We start from the raw sequence: 23,031 nt of genomic DNA, 5'->3' as shown, positions 1-23,031 counted from the left end.
GCTTGAATCTTGACACTGCTGAGGAGCCGAGTGTATTCCTTGCCATCCTATCTAGGCTAAATGAGGCAGACCTCTTTCCCCTTACAGGTGCTGGCCATGACATTGGACCACATACCAAATATCATCAGAGAACAATGATGGCAATCTCACTTTTTCTTCAATTCAATATGTCTAGAGTATGTCCTCTTCCAGATGGAGTTTTAGTCCTGTTATCTACAGAGCAATGTCCTATTTACAAAGCTGAGACGGTCCTTCATTTGTCTTGCCTTTGGTAGTTCAGTATGTGCATGGCATTTTCACTGAACCAGCAGAAGAGAGTGCAAATTCAGGAGTGAAAGCAAAAAATGCAAAAATAAGTAACTTTCTAACATAGTAACATCTGGCACCAAGAGAAGAGAGGGGTGGTTTAAGTCATAATCTCACTCTTTGAGTATGAAATATGATTTCACGAGTAGTGTTCCTCAGAGGTTGGTACTGGGACTCTGGTGCCGTTTCACATTTTTGCTGGTGATGTGAACAGTGGGATTGAGTGCACCCTCAGCAAGTTTGCCGGTGACATCAAGCTGTGTGGTGCGGTCGACACACTGGAGGGAAGAGATGCCATCCAGAGGGACCTGGACAGGCTTCAGAATTAGGCCTGTGCAAACCTCTCAAAGATTTACGAGGCCAAGAGCAAGGTCCTGCATGTAGATTGCAGCAATTCCAAGCACAAATGCAGGCTGGGTAGAGAATGGATTGAGAACAGCCCTGAGAAGGACCTGGGGGTGCTGGTTGGTAAGAACATCAACATGAGCCAGCAATGTGTGCTTGCAGCCCAGAAAGCCAACTGCATTCTGGGCTGCATTAAAAGCAGTGTTTCCAGTGGGTCGAGGGAGGTGATTGTCCCCCTCTGCTCTGCTCTTGTGAGACTTCACCTGCAGTCCTGCATTCAGCTCTGGGGCCCCCAGCACATGAAGGACATGGAAGTATTAGGGCAAGTCCAGAGGAAGGTCACAGGGATGTTCAGAGGGCTGGAGCACCACTCCTATCAAGACAGGCTGAGGGAGTTTGGGTTGTTCACCGTGGAAAAGAGAAGGCTCTGGGGAGACCTCATTGCAGCCTTCCAGTACCTAAAGGGGGCCTACAGAAAAGCTGGGGTGGCACTCTTTCTCAGGGAGTGTAGTGATAGGACAAAAGGCAATGGCTTTAAACTAAAAGAGGGTAAAGTTAGATTAGATGTAAGGAAGAATCCTTCACTCAGAGGGTGGTGAGGCACTGGCAAAGGCAACAGTTGCCCAGAGAAGCTGTGGATGCCCCATCCCTGGAGGTGTTCAAGGCCAGGCTGGATGGGGCTTTGAGCAACCTGGTCTGGTGGGAGGTGTCCCTGCCCATGGCAGGGGGTTGAAATTAGGTGATCTTTAAGGTCCTTTCCAACTCAAACCATTCTATGATTCCATGATTCTATGATTTATTTTTGTAATTTCAGCATTTGTTAGAACTTCGTTTCCAGATTTTTACCCTAGCCATTAGGCAGAAGTTCACATTCATTGTCATGCACCGGCCTATTTAAGTTGTACAGGTACCACTGAGAATACCACCTCTCAGAAAGCTTTATTACCTACCAGTTAGGATATCGCAGTTGTCAGGATACGGGTTCAAATTTGAATCTCTGAGGCTTGTACATTTTGTTTTTTAATGTTGGAAATGCCATAACATGTAGTCCTTATGCAGAGAGTAGGGTTGCCATCTCTGAGTGCAAGTTCTGTCATGCACAATTCCAGGAAAACGGGAAGTTAGTGTTTGTGACAGCAAAAAAAGCACTTTGCTGCAGTTTCAGCAAAATTGCTGAAATAAGTGGGTCATAAGCCCATATGTCTCCATCCATACATACTCCAAAGCTGTATGGACACAGGTCTGGGAAACCTGCTCTGGGTGACCCTGCTTAAACAGGGGGGTTGGACCAGATGACCTCCAAATGTCTCTTCCAACCTCAACCTTAATATGATTCTGTAATTTTGTGATTCTGTTTCCTATCAGCTTGCTTCAGCAGCTTTAAAACAGAATGTGTTGGATCTAAAATTCTAATTTTTAGAGGTGTAATGTCCCCTGCATTTTTAAGGGACACAAGTATAGTACTCAAAAATCTGGGTGACAGTCAGAAAGGTATTCAAACCACTGAACACAAAAAATTTCAATTACTCAACATAGCTGTGCTTGGAAGAGACAAGTACCTGCAGAGCTACATTCAGAAAAGCTGAACATAGAACAAATGACCTATCGAGAAGAGCAATATTGTTTCTCTGGTGTGTTGTTTTTTTTTGTTTTTTTTTTTTTTTTGGAGGGGAGGTGGGGTGGGATTGGTTGTTGTTGTTTTTAAATAGGAAAGCATTTCAAGGAGGGAAATTTGGCAGAATTTTCTGAAGATTTTTGGATGCACTCTGAGAAAGTTTCATCCCCATCTCAATTCCTTAAGATCATAGCTGCTTGGAGACCTCGCCTTCCCATCTGATATCTTAAAAATTATAAAGTTATCCCTGATGTGATAGGAAGCTCATCAATAAATTGTCTTAGAAACTAGTAACAGAATCCAGTCAGATTAGTTTTGAAGATGCCTTCTTTCTCAATGGCCAGAAGCCTGAAAAGGAGAATAGCCCCGTACAGTATTGCTCGGATCCTATGTATTTAGACCAGATTTACACTTAGGTATTTATTGCATACGTGTGTGTTCATGACATCAAAAGAACTCAGCTGATACATCAATGGAAGTTATTGGAAGCTATTGTCTTACTCAGCAGTTTTCCTGTTGAAAATTCTTCTGTTGAAATCATTCACATACGGTACTGTGAGGCTAAAAAGCAAACTCTGGGGATGCAGTCTTGAAACAATTTGGTTTTGTTAGAGAAAAGTATTGTGTTGATGTTCTGCATAAATATATGACTCTTTGTTTTGTTGCTGTCACATAAGGGCAGCAACATTTATGCAACCAGTTAGGGAGAAGCCTGTTCTGCAGTATGATTTTGCTCATAATTCTTGTGAGAGGATCTTTTACTACTTGGTCAACTTCAATTAAAGTTTGTAGTGGTGGCTCAAAACTACTACTTCCTTCTGCTGTCTACCAGACAGCTACTTAGAGAAAATGTCCTAACATCCAGTACCATTGAAACTCATTCTTGATATACTATATGTTTATTAATTATGTTTAATATGCAATGGTGTGAACAGATTAGTAACTCCTTTTCTGAATTAAAATAACAGATTGGAAGCAAAAATATAAGTATAGATTTATTAGAGAAGTTATCTAAAATACATTATTATTTCCCTCTTTAAATTAGAGCATATATTATTTCAATGAAAAGATACTTTGTATTCTATGGTAATAACAATTTTTAAAGATAATACTTAATTTAGGACATTTTTAATTAAAAAATTCAACATACTACCATTAAGACATAATGTTGTTGATAGCATGGGTAAAAATGTAAAACGGTCTTAAAAATATTTACATGTCAGTTGCTTAAAATCTAAATCTAGTTCTCAATATTCATTTTACTTTTCTTCCTCAATATACTTTTTTTTTCCTAAAACATACTTATGTTCTGTATTCCTGTGCTTTTGACAAAGCTTCAAGTTATCATTAGTTATGTGTACTACCACACCTGTGGATGAGGTTTCTTAGAATGGCTTATTTTTCTATCACCATATGCTCTCCCAAACAGCCAATGTATTGTAATACCAAAGTTGTCAGTCACAGTAACTCATCAAAATGCACACAGCCCACCCCCAGGCTTCCCACAGCCCCACACATAAAGAATCTATTCCTGTTTGGCCAAGAACCTTTCACATTTCATTAGCTGGCATTTTAGATGCAGAGCGAAAGAAAGAATGGACCTGGGAGACAAGATGTTGCCAGGGCACACATGGCAAAGGTTTGATTTGTGCTTAGCAAAAAGGGTTCCTCACAAACACAGCAATTCCTAACACACTGAGCGCTGAGGTTACTGGAAGGAAGCTCTGACTTCTCTGCTCTTCAAGGGCTGACATGGGCGCCAGTTGTCCACCATGTGGCACACGGGCTCATTCTCAGCATTGAAGCAAAGGCCACGGAGTTTGCACATCTGTGGAAAAAGGCACAAACATTCTCAAATGCATACTTGTTTCAGCAGGACTACCTGAACTATACACCATGGGCCTGAGCCAGAGATCCAATTCAAAGTTTCATTACCCATAATGGTCTAGAGTTGACATCTTTGCATGTCATCCACACTATTTCCTGCCCAACACAGGCTCTCCTGTCAACAGAATATCCTAAAAAGAACTAAGGTGGTGCAGAAAACAAAGACCTAGGGCACATGTTTTCAGAACTCTGTGCACAAAGAGCTGTTTGTCCTTGGTCTACATCTGAATTGAAACCATTTCATAGCCCTTTGAAAGTTGTACTGTTTCAGCTCTTCTGAAAGCTGAATTGCTTTGCCTGCTTGATATTTAAAAACAAACAAACAAAAATTATCCTTATCCTTAGGTACAAATTAAAACAACCAAATTCATTCAAGACATCTTGATTTTCAAATACTGTGAGAAGGGAAACTGTTCCACATCAACAGGAGCAAACTGCAATGTCTTAGAGTAAAGGTGCTTGTGCTAAACTGAAATTGGTGTTTGCATAGTGCAACGTAATAAAAGCACCTTGATGTCTAAGCAACCATATCCAAAACTACTTAAAAGACTGTCAAAATAAGAACCTGCCCCAAATGTAATCTCACAAGCCAACTGGAACTGCTGACAGAAATATGTAGGAGAGATTTTGTATGAGTCAGACTCCAAATCAGGCTTTCCTTTATAGAGCAGACCCCAGGCAGTGACCAGCCCAGGAGGCCTTTACTTTCAGGACCCAACAGGAATGAAGTTCAGAACTCAGCATCTACCAGGAACCATCACTGCAGCAAATGATAATGGACTCATGTGTACACTCGTGTACTTTGCTTTATGGTTTCTTGTTTTGATCAGTTTTGTAATGAAAAGGCAAGCTGCCACACGCACTGTTTTGATCTCAAATTCATCTTTGAAATGTCGATTGTAATATGAAGGGGTCTGTGTGGGAGAAACAAGTGGTGTCGTTTACCACTTGTAGGTGGTGGAAGTAGGTGTAGTAGGAAAAACAACTTTATTTTGGTGTATGTGCTCCTGCCCTATAATAAAACCATATTTGCAAGCCTTGGATCATCAATATCAATAGTTTAAAATAATCAAACAGCGTCACCTTAAAAGTTGCAGTTTATTAATAGTAACCATTGCTACAATTACTATTTCCAATAGTTCTTCCTTGTTGTGTATTCTATCTTTTATCATGTTATATCCCAACAGATCAGTTGCACTTTTTTCATGTCAGCTAAATAAAACTCCTAGAATTATGTGTATAGTTTTAGCATGGGTGCCATTCATAAAAGGGATTTAAAAGTTTGAAGGGTAAACTAAAACCCTTCGGGGCTAGCTTATATTTATAGGCTCCAGATTCTATTTATATCTTCCAAGCACACAGATGCAAACCCGAGGATAGAATCTTGCCTCTAAGTAATTTCATTAATGGATGGTGCAGAAAGCTAGGGCCAGGAGTGATTTAATCTGCATAAGCTCTTTCCCGCTAGGAAGGTTCTATCCTCTTCAAGCTGCACAACAGAAAACGGGATTTTTTCAGACAGCAGACTTTGGAATCTGCAAGTCTTCTCTCTTCCAAACAAGGCAGTTTTGTTAGGATTGTCACAATTCTGCGTGGGATTTCCCAGTCTGTTCTGTGATGAATAGTCCTTTTAAAATCAGTTTTGTGTATCCTGGAATTGCTGGAAGATCTCAAAGATCTACAGACTAACTACAGATCTACAGTGTGTGACTGCAAATGCAGAATAAATGCTCTTCAGATGCTTGGTAAACCCAGTATTTTCAGGGCAAGCACAATTAAATAGGTAACTGCGTGTGCAGCAAACTTGCTGATGCTCACAACACATGCTAGACTTACTCTGCATGTGTAACCAGTCCTCTCATGCATCCTACGCTTTTCCTAGATTTTTTTTATTTTTTTTTTTACCACATGGCAGCTCCAACCTGATTTAATTTTTAAAACCCCTCACATTTTGCCTGGACTGTGTTCAAATGGAGGACAACCTTACATTTTACATCTTCCTCTAATTCCACACATAGTAGAGCTTGCCAGAAGAGCATAACCAGCTCAGATATATATTTTTGACATGCGATACTAGCTACTAGCCTGCATAGCTCTGCAGTAGCATAAACTGCCATTTCAAAGATCACTTTGACAGCTGAACCAAAGCAATTGATACGATACCAGTCAGTACACACCTATTGGCACAGTCCCCTGGAGACCTACCTGCTCAGGGCTGACAGTGATGGGCTCCTTCAGAACATGCCAGATCACACATTCAAGCAGTGGTGGAGTGGTCAGGGAGCCAGGGTATGTCCAGTAGTCTCGACATGCAGGAAGTAGTCCAGTAGGGTCAAAGTTTGTGAAAGAAGCTTGCTTGCCCTACAATAAGGAAAGTAGGCAGGCTATTGTCAAGGGAGAGACAACATACTCCCACCAAGCTTGTCATTGTAAAGTCTTCTACAGAAGCTACATATTTGGAGAAAGGGAGAAATGGAGTTTAGCATACAGTGTTGAGTGCTTCTTACAGTACACTTGGAATTATGTACCAGGAGTCTGTATTTCAGCACTATCTCATTTTTTAAAACTATCAAGACAGTTCAGTATCTCAAATGTTGAACTTAACGGCCTTTTCCTTTAGAGATATGATCTGTCCCTGCTTGAAGTAACAATGAGATTTCAGATACCATGGACACTGATGCTACTGGAAAAACAGCAACTGGGAAACCTGTTGGAGTGTCCACTAAAGTAAATGGCAACATCCGTTTACGTCAAAGGGAGCCTGATAACTAAGATTTCAGTGTAGTCTCGTTCTGCCTTTCCTGTCCACATATCTCATTGGCAAAGGTCTTAACCCATTATGAAGGTACCTATTTACTCAATAAATACCTTTAGTTACTCATTACTTGCTCATTAAGATCACATACGTGCTTCATAGTAATTAAAATACAGAAAGGCTTTTTTTTCCTGAGAGTTTTATCCTGATAAAAATTTGCATCTGGAAGACGAATCCTACCCTATAGATTTAAATACTGATGAAAAGACAGAAAATGGATTCATGGAGATAAAAAAAATGATCACGGTTTCTAGTATTATCTGTCCTTTATCATAACTTAGTTTGAATCTCTTTTGCATTTAGGATTACAGGAGCATCCATGCTGATGGCATGAAGGTTTATTTTACTCCCATATATGCAGTGGACTGGAAAAAAGTGAACCGATCCACTGGGAAGAAGTAAACTGATCCAGAAGTCCATTTTCTGGATCATACAATTGTGAGGATCATACAGTTGTGACTGGTGGCGTCCAAGACAACATATATTACCTTGGTTTGAATGGAGTTCAGAGCATCAACAACTTTCTGTATTTCAGGTTTGGCGTTCCCTACCTGTAATAGAAACCATATGAAAAAAAAGTAACCATGCAGTCTCATGACACTTTCAGTTATCTGTTACAATTCTCAAGGAAACATTTTGTAGCACATTTTCATAGCACCATTTCATTACATAACAGGAGTATTATAGCAGAAGTGACTGGAACTGTCTCTGTAAAATCATTCCAGTTGACAGGCAGCACAAATGGGTCAGCCAAGGACACCGGACAGAATAAAGTTATTTTCTTTTACAGTATGTGGTCTATTTTTGGACTTGAGCTGTTCTTTTTTCACATAAGTCACCCTCGTAATAGAAGAGTGAAGCCAGGACAGAGTGCACACTGCTGGGTCACAATCACCTTCTTCAATTAGCTATGAAGACAATTCAGCTGAGTAAAAATGCTCTGGATGTTTAACAATAGCAGTAAAAAGAAAATAGATGCTATTTAAGCTGGTCATACCGCAGATTCATACATATATTACTGAGTCAGTTATGCATATCATCTTTCTCTGACAGGGTTATGGCAGTGTCACTGTCATGATGGAGGCTAGCATGCTGCTGGAGGGTTGCCACAGCTATGGATGGCAGTCATACTCCACTGTAGGCGTACAATTTTCATATGTACAGAAAACCAAGAATTTGGAGTACCATCTAGTCTGTTCTGGGCTTACGTGGCATAGCATAATGCTGCCTTACTCTGTATTTTAGGCTCTTGGGTCCACCTGGACCAGTGAACATCCTGGACTAATCCAAATAATAGGAAAAAATAAGTCTAACTAACCTTCATGAAGATGCCCACTACAGCCAAACCATCCGGATGCTTCACAGCTTCAGCAAATTTTCCATATTTTACATTCCAGTGAACAATATGAAGCTAGGAGCAAGAAAACAAGAAGCACTATGAAAATTAGATTCCATCCATAATACTTTACAAATGAGCATGCAGGGAAGTAATTTATTAAACATTAAGAGCAGATGGTGTTTTACTGCTGAGATTTAAAACTTTTGTGTACAGTTAAGAATTTGTTGAATCATTCATTAACTTTGAAGTTTCATTTATGCAAAGAGATTTCTGTCATACATTTTACTTTGCTTCTGACTTTTATTCCCAGATGAGTTTTAAATGCAAACTCTGGGCTGTATCTTTCTGCTTTTAGTCTGGTAAAATTCCCGTTATCTTCAGAATTAGTTTTTCCTGCATGCAGCCTGCAGGATTTTGATATAGTACTTTCGATGTAGCTATGTATTCTGGACTTCTTATCAAAGACATGATTGTCCAGTGTCAGGACAGAACAGACATTAATTACAGATCTGACCTCCACTCTTGATTTTTTTAAAAAATATCATCCTGCCCTGTCATGGAAAGTCTTTGAAAAGAGTATTAAAAGAATCTCCAGGTCATGTTAGCCAGGATGTTCTTTTCTTTTTTATTTCAACATTATTTCTAATTGAAGTACATCTGTCTGTCTCCCCATAACTGCAACTCAAGTTGAGCAAGTAGTTATGGTACTGTGAACAGATGTGAGGCAATGGTGACATTTTTTTAGGTAAGAATAAACCGACTCTTATCAAAAAGCAGCAAAGCTGATAAATTTGTGGAGCCATTTCCTCTATCTATCAATGCAAATCACAGTTATGTTCAGTTCCTGGAGCAGCACTGTACCAAAATCTTTTATGGTAACCCCCACAGTTTCTTGCACTTTGAAGGTTTGCAGAGCTGCTGCTACCACCATGCTCATTACACACAAAAGACTGGAAAGGCAAAGCATGTCCTACCTCCGCATCATATTTCACACCATCCACAGTGTGCTCAGACCCTTGGCCCTCACAGGAACCCCAGTGAATATGAAACTGCACCAGCCTGTAGACTCCATCCAGCGCTCCCCCTTGCAGCACTGCAAAGCAAAGGGACTCTGTTAGCATCTCCCATAACCTTTGCTGTCAGGTCTCACTTCAAAGAGGAAAATCCATCTCAAATCTTCCAAGTAAATTACAGTTTATTGCTCTGCATGCTGCCATGCTACTCCAGATCATCTTCAATGGCACACTGCTGCAAAAAGCCAAAATCAGTAATAAACATATAAAACCAGAAGTGACTTAATAGTGAGTCTCATCAGCAATTTAATAGGCATGCTAATATTACAGGTGACGGGGGAAGAGCTAAGGATGTAACTTTTCTGTCACCAAAGAAAAAATCCAAGCAAAGGTCCAAAGACTAGCCATTGTAAGTGCCCTACATAGATTTATTTTATGATTTGGTCTTCAGCTATGCTTTCATCTTTTACTTACTAATGTCCTTGGTCCCTTTATTTTGGGCTCTTTATCCATTTAGGCAAATCCTGCAAATCCTGTGGTGAATTGGATTGAATAAAAAGCTTTTGGCTCCAAATTAAACCCTCACACCTGTTAGCTGTGGGATGCAGCAAGGTAAAGCACTGGGCACAGTGCAAGGAATTGCAGAGATGTGACTTTGAAATCTCTCGTCTATCCCATCTTTTACTCCTTGAGAGTGAGTTTAAAAAATGGTGCTGAGAATGGCAACACCTGCAGAGGCCAATTTTTTAAAATAGGGTTTGGAAATAAGGCATTAACGTATGCTCTCCATGATTTGTCATTATTCTTGCTACGTGACTGAGGTAAGTGGAGTGCCCAGCCACACATTCAATTATACAGGAGCAAGTTCCCCTGGGCACCCTTATTCTGCTCGTTAGTTTTAACCTCTACTTAAACTGTGACCAACCACCATTATGATATGCAGGATCGAGCCCCACTACTGCCAAATGCTCAAGGCACAGACAATGTCTCCTCCAGTGCAACACAGAGCACAAAACAATAGCAAATAGTTCTGTTCAATAGAGCTATTTATCTAAGTTATTAGAGCAAGATCTCACACTGGTTTGTGTTTTTTCTAAGTATCAAATTCACGATTAAATCTTTGAGGAATTAATATTTGAAAAATCAAAAATATTTTTAAAACATCATTTGAAATGCTATATATCTTAAGAGATCAATTTATCTTTCAATATAGAAAATAAATATATAAATAACAGAGTGACAGAAGAGTGTTGACATCAGTTATTACATGTAAGTGTGTTCTGTTTACGTGCCACAAACAAAATGGTTCTGTGGAGTAAAGATGCTTGCCTCTCAGTTTGCAATTAGTCTAGACATGTAAGTATCACACGTGCATGTGTGAAAATATACATCAAATGCAGATACGGAAAGGTCACTGTCTGTTCAGGTTTGAATAATTCTGATTATACGCAAGCATGGACAAACATACCCGTGGCTACTTGGCAATGGGGGAGCTCAAAGTGGTGAGAAGGATTTGACTAAAAATCTGGAATACAGGAAAATTAAACGTAAGATGTATGAAACACATTAGTTTCCACTTGTGTGCAGTACACATGCAAAATTTGTTTCAGTGGACAAATTTAGCATTTGCCTGGGGCTCCGTCTTTGGCAAATACATTTAGAAGTCTGCCAACACGCATTTCTGTTTGAAAAATGTGAATATATGTTCCGATGCAGTCCTTGTAATTTCAGATACTGTAACCAATGCTGAACAGCCAGCAGACCAAGAGTTACCCTACTACCGCCAAGCTACGTGATACGAAGAGGAATGGCTACTTGAAGTAATTGAATAGGCACATATTTTATTCTACTTCTGTGTTTCTGCATGTGCTAATTGCCACAAAGCATAACTGATTCAGACACAGTACTACAAATCAGAACAGATGTTGGGTTTTAATAGTTTTTTGTTGTTGTTGTTGTTGTTTTTGTGTTTTTTTTTTTCAGAACAGCTACTGTGAATGTGTGTTAGTTCCACTTTGAAATGAAGCAATCAGTTGCTATGTCTTTACAAATGCAAAATCATTTAATCCACACAATATCATGTTTCATTAAAAGACAATGCCATGGGGTTTCAGTTTCAGTTCCTTTGGCTAATGGACTTGTGTCTTGTTGCAGATACAAATGGACCGAGGTTTCACCATTCCTGAACCTCAGAAAGCACTAGTGCAGCACAGGTTAATCTGCCATTATTAATCAATGGAAAGCATGCTGAAGAGCAGAACCATGCAATTGTCTTAAATCCATTTGCAGTGTTATTTCTACATAAAGTTTGCTATCATTTCATAAAACTCAAAGGATGCAAAAAAATCTCGTGGTTTTTGCTTACTTTTCTCATTCTGTGGTTCTCAAATCCAGCACTAGCTTATTTTGACTCACAGCAGAGCATTCAAAGAAAGTAATAATTAGATTAGTGGGAATGAATACAAATTCATCAGGCTTAATTACACAACAGCTCTTCTTGTTCTATCCTCCATTAAACAGTTATTATTTTTCCTTAATATTCTCCAGCCTTTCCAAGGAAGCAAAATTTAAACTTAAAATGCAAAATAGAAATGTTGGAACTTCATTTTTTTCTAGTGCAAATGTTTTTAACCATGAATAAATGTTACCAGCTTTTGGAAAGCAAAACCTCAAGAACCTGAACAGCATCTGGGAACTTTCCTATCCCTATCTCATGTGACATTAACATTGATTCAGGCCCCACTGAAGACAGATGTACATGTATAACCTTTCCATCTCCTTTTTCGTAGGATGGGAAAAGTTTGTCCACAGTCGAGCCCCTGAGCATTAGCTTCTTCCTTTTGAAATCAGTACTACTCAAAACCATCCTGGAAATACACATGCAGCTATGCTCTCTTTTGTTATATAGCATAGCTTCAGATGCAGAGTGAAGACAGCACCAGCTGACCTGGTGCTGTCTTTTCTTAAAGCTTCATCATTCTCAACAAAATCTACATCAGTAACCTGGTTTCCACAGACATAGCAGCAATATAAGAGGTAACAGCTTGAAAATGCAGCTTTTCTTCTATTTGACAGTTATTTGAAATGGTGCAGTGACATAAATTTGGAGCCAGTTCGCTTAGATTAAGAAATAGTAACTATGATTTCAACCTTCTACCATTTACTGAAGAAATTATACTAGTAACATCCAGCAATTATATTGCACTCTTATTAAATGATCTCATAACATTATCTAAATTAGGTGAAAATAAGTATTAGCAGAGCTAATTTGGGAAGTTAAACAACCACATGAACTGTGCTATTAGTGTCTGTGGGGTTTCTTGGATAAAGGTGAACTATGTCTGTCTCCATTACATGGTTATAGGATATTGGAAATGCACAGAAATCAAGGGGGCATTGTGTTGCACATGGGGCAGCTGTTTACTGAGGCTACACAATTTCTCTGTTGTGCTTAAAGGTGAGACACAGGGTAGTTACTTTTTCCATGTAGAACAGTATGGCTTTGTAAAAAAATACTGTGAACCGCTTCTCTTTTTTTTTCCCCTCCAGGAAGTGGCAGCAGCCACGTGTTAAGTTTTGCAGGAATACTGTGGAATTACTGTTGCTGTAGTTACCTCCCTGTATAGGGATGCAACAGAACAGGAGACTCATAAATCTCATTAAGGCAATAAACTTGTCAAAGAGGTAATATAAATGGCTGAACTCAAGATTGTTTCATGAGTCAGAATGAATTCCCTCCTACTGTACAGTTTAGTGTAATAAGAAAAAATGCTACCCTGAAGTTTGTCATTCGGAGAAAATACAGAATGAGAAAGTGTTCTTCACGTGGAAATCATTGACAACAAAATTTCTTCCACTAAAGCATGATGGATGTGGATGTGTTAAGTTAAGCTTAACTTAAGAAGTTAAGCTCTTACTGAGATACCACGAAACAAGAACATAGCAGCAGGACAGTTACAACATCTACCTTTGAGGACAACCCACTTGCAAACACACTGCTTTGGTATAAAGAAAGCCATGACTTTGTACCAGCCTACAATAGATGTGCACATGTATATGGCATTGTACGCATATGCTCATATAAATTCATGCACCGCACATACATTAATGTTAATGTTCTGTAGGCATTTGTGTATATGAAGACATCTCTGTGCTAGAAAATCTCTATGCTAGACCCTGCAGAGATAAAGTAGAAGCAGCACTACTTGAGAAAAAAATAATCTTGAGCACCATGCACTATTAATGGCACAAAAAAGGCTCTTACGAGGATGCTCAGGGATTAGCCTTGTGCTCTTATGCAAGGATGGGCTTCCCCATCTGACAGACTGGAGAGTTCAGTTGGGGTGAGCTGTCACTTCTATGAAACGTGGAGTGCAGAACATCACATTTTCTGAGATGTTTCCTTCTTTACGTTATCTCTTTCAAACAGTCCTCCTAGGACACTATATCATGGCAAGCTGGAGAGTAAGACAGGACGTAACTGTAAAGATCATACTTGCAGATATATCTGTAATACTCTTCACCAAGAGAAAACCTACGTAATTGGTATCTCCTAAGAAAAACCCTGCTCTGACCTTGCTAGAGGGTTAGCCTGATAAGGCAGCGAGGATGTTCCAGGGAGATAGACCAGAATGAAACATCTGCCAAAATGTAGCAGGTCTGCATACGTGTGTATCAGCAGCTGCTCAGTGATTTCGATTCACCCCAGCTGAACTACTTCATACAGGCTGGGTAGCAGCCAGACTCTGACCTGCTTAAGCATCCAACGGCAATTATGTTCTTGTCTTTCCTCCTCAGCCCTTCAGGTCTTTCAAAAAGGCCCCTTGTATGCATGATTCAAAGAGACAGATATGTGGGAAAGTCTGTGGCACATTTAAGTGTAAATGTGTTTGTGTGCACCCAAATGTTTGTGCATACATACCTACATAAATGTAAACGTCCACTTACTACTTATAGTGAATTAAGGAGTAGTGGCAAGACAAGTTGCTATTTGTGCATTTACAGATGCAGCTTGTGAATATTAAACATGACATAAAAATTAGATGGTATATTAATAATCTGTTCACATAATATGATGTATTTATTGTTCCTAATATAGGAAGGGTACTATTCAGTATTCACTTCAGTTAACCACAGCGAAATCCACTGCTCCCAGGGACCAGTGGAATTTATTTCTGATATCACTCATAAATGGAGATTGTTGTGTGAGTCATAAGGTGCTGTAATGAACCCTTGATCAGCATTCAGTCCTCACCTGTCACCCCTTATGAGCCGACAATGACTTCAAAAGTACTGAGTTGGAAGCATTAAGATTCTCTTAAGAGTAACAATTGACTTAATTTCTGATGGCAGTGACTGTAACACTCTCAGAGGTTGCTTACAGTTTTGGAAGTTTTGTATTGACACAGTGCTCGCACTACTTTGGGGTGTAACAAAGGATGGGTGAACTCAAGGAAGGGGAGAACATGGCCTCTATGCACTCAGCAGTCCCCCTTTACTCAGCTTCTAAGTTAACTGTTTTCTCCTGGTATTGCACAGAAACACCTTTAGAGGAGTCATTTGGAAGAAGTGAAGGAAGTTGCCAGGATACCTATATGCATAAGCCATGTCAAATTTCTGCTCTAAAGCTTTTTTTTTTTTTTTTTTTAAATGGTCTAAGTGAAGAAGGGCACTTTTGAGCTCTGTAAAGAAATGAAGTTCTGAATCCAGCAGGGCTGACCTCAAGCCCTCTCATCTTCCTTTTCAGTTCCCTGAAGCGCAAGAGCTATACTCAAGTCACCTGCTTGCTTAGGCTTTGCAGCTTCTAGCAACAGCAGTTGAACAGAGAATGCCTTAATGATCACACACCTTCTGGGACCTCTGACTTCCTCGTCAAGCAATGCACAAAGATACTTACGACACATAAGCAGCTGTCTGAAAACAGTCCCCTAGAGCTATAAGTAATCAGTTCCCCGATTTATGATTCAGATGGGTTAGGACATTGCTTAGCCCACATTTTATTGTGGCGTTTCAACCTGTGACCGTATACCAATAATGTGCAATATATTCTGGTGTGGATAATGTTACATCTTCAGAGCTGGGAAGCCTAAAAATAGACCAGTGGCAGTGACTTTGATTAAGAGTTCTGCCTTAAAGGCAGCAGACCTGCGTGTTTTTTCCTCAGTCTACCTGCTGTGGTGGAGGTGTAGGAAGAGAGCACCAGAGGCACAACTTTCAATGCACCTCACTGCCAACCAAGCTGTGCCACTGCACTGACTGTTGAACTCAAATACAACAAAATGGATTAATCTGCCTACAGTGAGTCAAAATTCAAGACGACTGAAGTGTCCTCATTAATATTGCCCATTATAGGAAGAATTGGGTAATTGATTACAACCACTGAGAGTCCCTCTAGGGGTGCTGCTACCAAGGTCATTACTGTTTCACTTCCCTAGGTCTCTTCATAATTGTGAAGTTCCACCAGGACTGAATTTCTGTAAAAGTGTTACATTTACTTGGGACTCTGTCATGGATTTCAGTATTATCCATATCTAGCTCAGCAGCAAGGAAGAGGAAACGAGTAAGAGCTGTCCACATGTGAAAATGACTAGTACATTTAGTAATGTCTTTAGAGGCTTACACCATAGTTGCAATGAACTTCTGACAGGTTCTACAACTAAGATACGGTATTTTAATATTTTTGTTACAGAATAACTTTTGATTGACTTCTTCCTTTCATAAGATCAAACACAAGATCAGAAAATACAGAATACCGAGCTTATTGCTGTGAGCATTTCCCACTTGTATGTCAGGTTTTAGGTGAATTGTGAGAAGTTTTCCACAGAACTTACTGAGAACAAGCTATATGTATGTTACACAAATGCTTTTATGCTCTTGAGGCTTTCTTGAGCAAAGTCACTTCCTGTGGTTTTACAGCTCTGAGAAGTTGCCGTTTGTTTCTATCTTTTAGGGTGAGTAAAGTGATACAGACTACCATATAAAGTAGTTAGTATCATTAAGTAGGTACCCTGTATGAGACAGATCTCTCCTTTGCTATCCAGCTTTTAAAATAAATTGCAATATTATAGTTCAGTGGTTATCAGCACCATTTGCTTGACACATATGCCAATGGCCAAGTCCCAGAATACAAGAGTGGACAGGCCTAAATTTGTACTTTTACTCCTAGCAACATATAGAATTTTTGCTTTTAATTAAAATTATAGAAGTTTTAATCACAAATGCCTGCAAATACTTTAATTTTCACACTTATTACAAGACATGAGAATTAAGAAAGCAACTGCAAGAGCAGAAGGAGAAGAGAAACTAACAACCAAAGGCAGAAGTTCATTCTTTTCTACATACAAGCCCAAAAACCATTCCAAAACACTGCACAGAAACACAATAGAAGACATGATTTTAACTAAGAGAAAATCATGGAATTTCAGTAAATAAAAAAGTTTAAAAACAGCAATACTGACTTGTCAGTTTACGTTCCATACACCATTTCTATCAACTAGCAGCTGTGAAATATGAAGGGAATACACTTCAGGAACTGACTTAGGCTTTAGAACTGTATTCTGGAATATAACAGCTGTCACATAAGCCATGAAATTCAAAGGCTGTACTATAAGAACTGAAATAGAAGGTTGGTGTGTAATTGCTTAGGAATAGGGATTTTTTTAAAGCATGCTTAGTAACATCTAAGGGTATTTAAGAGAATTAACAAGAAAGTAGAACAAAGTCAGGTTCTAAAGCTAAAATGGTTTTAACATCATTTTATTTTTCAAATATCTTCGTAAAGGGAAGTTTTATAGGTCACAGGGATAGTTAACTTTAAACTGCATCAAGAGCTACATCTATAGAGCTCCACTTATTAGTAAAGATCTTCTAAAAGGGCAGAGAGGAACACATCTTCCATGAAGATACATTAGTTGCATAAATTACACATAATCTTTTGCATTAAAAAGTTGTTTGTTTTTTTTTTCTTTTAAATCCTTATGCCAAAGCATGTAAAAAGGGATATTTTAAAAAGTATAATTTTTTTACCTTTTAAACTTCCTATTTCTCATTGATACAAACAGAAGCTACAGGCTACACATACTTGTGTGTACGTGTATGTAATATATATACAAGCTTTATTCTTTTGGGGGGGGAGGGGGGGGAATATTCTATAAAGAAGTCTTGAATATTCTGGTATCTCCTTGACTTTAACTTGTGATCAACAGTATTCAAAGTAAGTATTTTCTAAATCAAAGAAATCAGTAACAACCATTTTCAGGGAGTTTTATCCAAACACATTTTAGCTGTCTTGCCTATGTTACTATAGTATTACTACCTGTACTTCTTATAACAAGAACTAATTTTGCATGCCCTGGAAGAGAAGTCTTCAAAAAGACATTAAATACACAGAACTGCTGTTCATTTTACTTCTGTGTCATTGGTTATGTGCCTGAATATTCTTAATGAATGGATCTACTTCTTTGCGTGCTATTACTCATGTGTTGAACATTATACACAAACAATGATCTTATTACTTCATTTTACGCCTACTACCACAGATAATTCCTTACAGCATACGGGACAGCTCATGGAAGCAAGCACTATAGCCTATCGGGAGTATTTACAGGATTTGGTCTCATTGCTTCCTGTAAGATATAACATCATATAATTTCATGTAATTTCTCATCATGACTGTTGTTGAATGTCTAACCAAGAATTTGAGAGATCATTGTACTGTTAGTCTCAAAATTCAGAAATTGGAGTGAATCAAGCACAGTCAAGTCAAAGACAGCTTTATTTTCTGTAAAGAAAGTAGGTTACCTAGTTAACTGCATACAAATGAAGCCAATAACTGTGCTGCCAGTTAGATTTTATGCACTATAATTGTCAATACGAAGTGTGATATTGAAGGATCCACCCTTACCTGGATTCAGAGAGATACGTTTAATGTTGTTTTTCTTTTTAAACACTCAGTTTATGATTCACTAATAGAACTACTGAGAATATTTCTACATGCATCTCCTATCCTCCCACTCTGAAAGCTGTGTCACTGCCTATCTGTCAGAGGATCCCTGTCACAGATGTTCTGGTTCTGCACTGACTTCTCATAAAGAGCATTCTTCCTACAGACATTTCTTTAATACAAGTTTCTGCCATTTTTTTCTCCGAAGTTGCCAGATATAAGCTAATTTTCACTGTCATTCCAAACCTATGCATGCACAAAGTGACCAGGTAATAGTTTTGTTACACTATGAGGACCTGAACCTGCTTCCTTTGGGCTCAGTGAGAGTAGGATGACTTCGAGAGCAGACTTGCATGTGAAAACAGAATCAATTTTTTCTACTTTGAATCATTTACCTTATTCCTCCTAACACTGCAAAAACACGTGCTTTAACTACAGTTCTTCAGTGCTTCAGAAAAAATAAACACTAATTCAGAACTTTTTTTTTTGCTTTTATTAAACATACAGATATTAATGTGGATGTTCTGAAAAATTTATATAGAGACCAATGTATATCTATACAACTGTGAAGCACTGTTGACCAGCTAACACTGTTCAGTATAAAGATCGTAACATACAAAGTCAAATTCTCAGTGCAGCGCTGAATGTGTTATACCCTTGTATTACACTATCTGGAAAAAAAAAAAAAAAAAAGTTTTGTAGGCATGCTTAATTTGTTTTCAGCACCATTCCCTAACTGACATTGCCAAGAAAGTGTTTAGCAAAATAGGGCATTTGCTCAAGCAAGTTAAATCGGGCAGTGTCTAGAGAAGGCAGTGACTACAATGGGATTGTTTTTGCTGTCTAAATTAAAAATAGAGGCACATTCACTGTAGCAGCGTGACGATTTCTGCAAGTTCAGCCAGCTGAAAAACTACAACTATGGACACCCTGCAAAACCCTTGTTGCAACTGTGCCTTAGATTTCATTTGTCCATCAATACGGCCATTCCTTTCAACAATGTTGCCAAAAGGTTTTCAGGATTCCATGCTTAATTTTATTCACCCTACAGAGCTATAAGACACTGTGGAAGGACTGCCTCCTAGTAAACTTTGTAGGAATGTGTCATACACATATTAACTTTATCTAGAAAGCCCAGAGTCAAGAAATGCCAGGGATAATGCTTGTTTGAGTTACATAAGAACAAAGAGGTATTTTCTAATCATTCTTCTGTTTCTGCACTAACCTGGGAGCGCATTGGCTTCAGAAATGTGAAATAATATTTTGATAACCAAAGAAACTATTTCCAAACTATTTCTACTTCAAGTTGTTAACTGCAATCCTCTGTTATTCTATGGCCAGTTTCTTCCTACGATGTATTTTGCCTTTTTAACCATTTGGTTGGTAGCTTATAACAAACTATGCCTTAATCTGGTATTGTCAAATAATTTTTATTTATTTATTTTTTTAGCCCTGCACATCCATGCTTCTATCCAAATATTTCTCACTTAAACAAAAAGAAAGCAATTCACTTCTCTGGAGTTTAGAGCAGGGCAGCTAAAAATCACCAAGACAGACTTAGTTTTCTTCTAACAGGAGTTCAGTCTTCCTCCAGTGCGGGATGCTGAATGCTTCAGGGTTGAATCCTGACCTTGGTACCTTTTTCTCTTTGAAAAAAACCCTTGTGGCCTCAGCAGGTATTTTAGTTTTAGCGTTAGTAGCAGTGTTAGTGTCTGTTTCTCCCACCCCTACCCCTGCACACACACAACGACGAGGTCTCACCTGACTTGTCGGAAGAGTCGTCGAACTCCACGTTGAAGGAGTGCCCGTTGTTGACGATGCTTTTGGCAGTGCCGGCATCATAACTGAAGCTGAGAGGCTTCAGCGAGGCGTCGTACCTGGCAGACTTGCTGCTGATAGCGATGGGCGACTGGCGCTCTCCATTGGCGATGGGGAAGTGCTCGTGCCAGTGAGCGGGTCCTGCGGGACAGCACAAAGCGGCTCGGTGGGCACGGCCACGAAGCTCAGGGGATGCAAGGGACACCCACACCTGGACAAACCTCGGCGCTTTAACAACGCACTATCTGGGGGGTGCTCGCGAAGGAGCTGAGGGGAAATCCCACCTGGGGACCGAGGCGGGGACCTGACAGCCCCCGAGCCTCGGAGGGGGGATGCCGGGGTCTTCCCGGGGCGCCTTGCAGAGCCCCCCTAGGTACCCAAGCACGGGCACGGCGCTGGGAGCTCTGAGGATGCTCCAGGCGAACCGCGGGGCGCGCTTGGCTCGCTGCCCGAGCGCAGGTGGCATCTCAAGGTTAAAAGAGAAAATTAAAAAAAAGGAAGGAGAAAAACAAATAAAAAGCGCTCGCTGCCGCTCGGGGAGGCAGGTGCCAGCCCAGCGGGACGGCCGCGGCTCACTCACCGTCGTGGCTGCCGTATCCCCAGTGGTGGGACATGGTGCCCCCCCCCGCCGCCTCGATGCGCCCTGGCTGCCGCAGCGCCGTGCGGGCGGCGGGGCTCTCAGGGGCTTTTATAGGCTCCCGCCAACTCCATGCCCTTCTCCGCGGCCGAAGGAAGGGGTGGGGAGCGCGGGCGGGGGCGGAGGGAGACCGGGCTCGGGGGCGGAGAGAGCGGGCCCCTTATAATCCGCGCCCGCGGAGCCGCGCCGGGCCCGGCCCGGTACGGCCCGGCTCGGCCGGGAGCGCTCCGGCCCGGCTTGAGGCAGCGCGGGGCGGCTGAGCCCCGCATGGCGCCCGCACCTGCGGAGAGCCCGCCCGTGCCTGGCCGCTGCCCTTGCGAGAGGTCCAGGGCACCGGGAGCCGGAGCGTGCCCCCGTGCGCCTCGCCGTGCCTCCCCCGTGCCTCGCCGTGCCCGGCCCGCGGCCCCCTGCTGCTCCCTGCCGGGGGCTGAGGGAAGGGCGGCGCGGGCGGCGGCGGCCGCTGGGGGGGGACACGGGGACACGCGGCGGTGGCCCTGCCGTGTGGGGGCCCTGCCAGGCTCGTCGCCTCCTCGGTGCCCGCTGTGTAAGGGGGTGCCGGGGTTTGGAGCGGTGGTGGCGTGCGGGAGGAAAGGGGGAGGTGTTGATCCTTACTTGGGAGAGAGTGTTCTTGTCGTGGTGCTCGGGGAAGGCAGGGGGAGCTGCGCGTGTGCTCAGTTCCTGAGGAGCATTTAGGAAACACCGGCTCGGTGTGAGAGGGGTTCGGGCACCGCTCCCACGCGGGTGGACGTGTGAGAAGATTGAGCAATGCATATTTTAAATGGTTTTATATTGCGCAACGCTGCCCTGTTTTATCGGGGCACTGGAAGGATCAGACCTCGGCAGCCCCTTACAGCCGGCTACGTCTCGTCCTGTGGCCAGTCTCATTCCTGCACCGCAGCGAGGTGAAGCAACTCGTACACGAGTGGGGCTGCTGGCGATGATTTTCGGTGTCCTCCTCCTCTGAGAATTTCTATTTTTTTATATGGGAGTGACACTGGAAATCTTACTTTATTCCCTTTTCTCATTAAGGAAGTTTAGCGAAATACGTCTGTATTTGTATTGCGCCGTGATTCAGCCGTGGGATCCGAATCCTGTTGTCAGTTAGGTCATTGTACATCCCGAGTAACACCCCCAGAATGCCTCCATCATTTACATTTGGCATTGTAAGATGCGCGTCATTTGTTTTTATTTGTTAAGGGGGGAAAAAAAAGTCTACTCATACAATGTGGTTACTGTTGCTAATAGCAAAAGCTACCAGATGGGAAATTCCATATAAAAATCAAAAGGCATTTCTCAGACCTCTTCGAGTATAAGCAGAAAATATTTAAATCTTATTAGTGATTAACACAGTGTGTGTCCTCTAGCATTTGCATTTGTCTATTCAAGATGATTTAGTAACTGCAAAATGGAAATGTGAAGGCAAAACTGTATACGCAGAAGTTATTTAGAAGATGCTGTGGTGTATATGATGTAGAAAATAGAAATGCATGTTAGAAATTATATGGAAAGCCTTGTTTACTCATTACAGACCCTTTTCTGGCAGTCACATTCTAAATCTGCTCACTATGCTGTCCAAGTGTATTAGCAATCTCTCATAAACACACTCACAAATCCATACAGGTAAGAATCCCTGAAGAATGAAACAGAAAATATCCATTTATGCTGTAGGAAGGGATAAGATTTCTGTACATTTCAGAAGGCTTCCTTCCATTTAATCTTGGTACAAAAAAAAAATCAATTCAGCCAGATTCCTCTGCACTCTTATATGTCAAGTTTCTACTGACGTCAAAGGGAGCACCAGATAAAGAACAAGTACAGGATTAAGTACGACGTGATGTTTGGGATGGTTGGCTTCCTCAGAGACTGGCACAGGGTTCTTACCAGGGACATGGAAATTACCAGCACCACCAAGGGACTAGGATTTTAATTATATTAATCTTTGTCACATTATTTCTACCAGTAGGTATGTGGTACGTGCTGAGCACGCAAACACCCATCCACAAATAGAAGGTCACATATCAAATTTCTTTGGTCATTCAGCTCAGTTAGTACTTGCAGGCTTGCACCCATGCCAGGAAGCTGCCACTGAGAGCCTGGTGTTGACTTGGGCTCGTGGATTCCAGCTTCTTTTTCCCCCATCTCCTGCCTGCATCAGACTCCTCTGTGAGTAAGATTTCATGGCAGTGCCTCAAAGAAAGCCATAGGGTAGCCCTGAGTGAAGAAGCTGGGTGCTGGAAACAGAATAGTCAAGATGATACTGATGAAGCTGCTTAGTGGTGACAAGAAGCGAGGTGTATTAGCAACAGCAAAAGGAC

General features: G+C 41.0%; 1 protein-coding gene across 2 annotated transcripts; it reads right to left on the bottom strand.

The window, feature by feature from the left end:
- Window positions 1-3,248: 3,248 nt before the first annotated feature.
- LOC116486233 (carbonic anhydrase 2) lies at window positions 3,249-20,791 on the bottom strand. Of its 2 annotated transcripts, XM_032182309.1 has the most exons (7): window positions 20,660-20,791; window positions 20,023-20,220; window positions 9,282-9,400; window positions 8,287-8,379; window positions 7,457-7,519; window positions 6,359-6,514; window positions 3,249-4,094 (listed from the first exon to the last, which is right to left on the bottom strand). In XM_032182309.1, the coding sequence occupies exons 1-7, from the start codon at window positions 20,691-20,693 to the stop codon at window positions 3,975-3,977; spliced, it is 783 nt and encodes a 260-aa protein (XP_032038200.1). In that variant the 5' UTR covers window positions 20,694-20,791; the 3' UTR covers window positions 3,249-3,974. The 2 variants fall into 2 exon arrangements, with proteins under 2 accessions (XP_032038200.1, XP_032038201.1); XM_032182310.1 differs by lacking the exons at window positions 20,023-20,220; window positions 20,660-20,791 and adding an exon at window positions 11,686-14,006.
- Between the last annotated feature and the right edge of the window lie 2,240 nt (window positions 20,792-23,031).

Source organism: Aythya fuligula, chromosome 2 (assembly GCF_009819795.1).
Source record: "Aythya fuligula isolate bAytFul2 chromosome 2, bAytFul2.pri, whole genome shotgun sequence".
Lineage (NCBI taxonomy): Eukaryota > Metazoa > Chordata > Aves > Anseriformes > Anatidae > Aythya > Aythya fuligula.
Note: the sequence above shows the minus strand (reverse complement) of the source record. Positions and strands in the feature narration are given on the sequence as shown.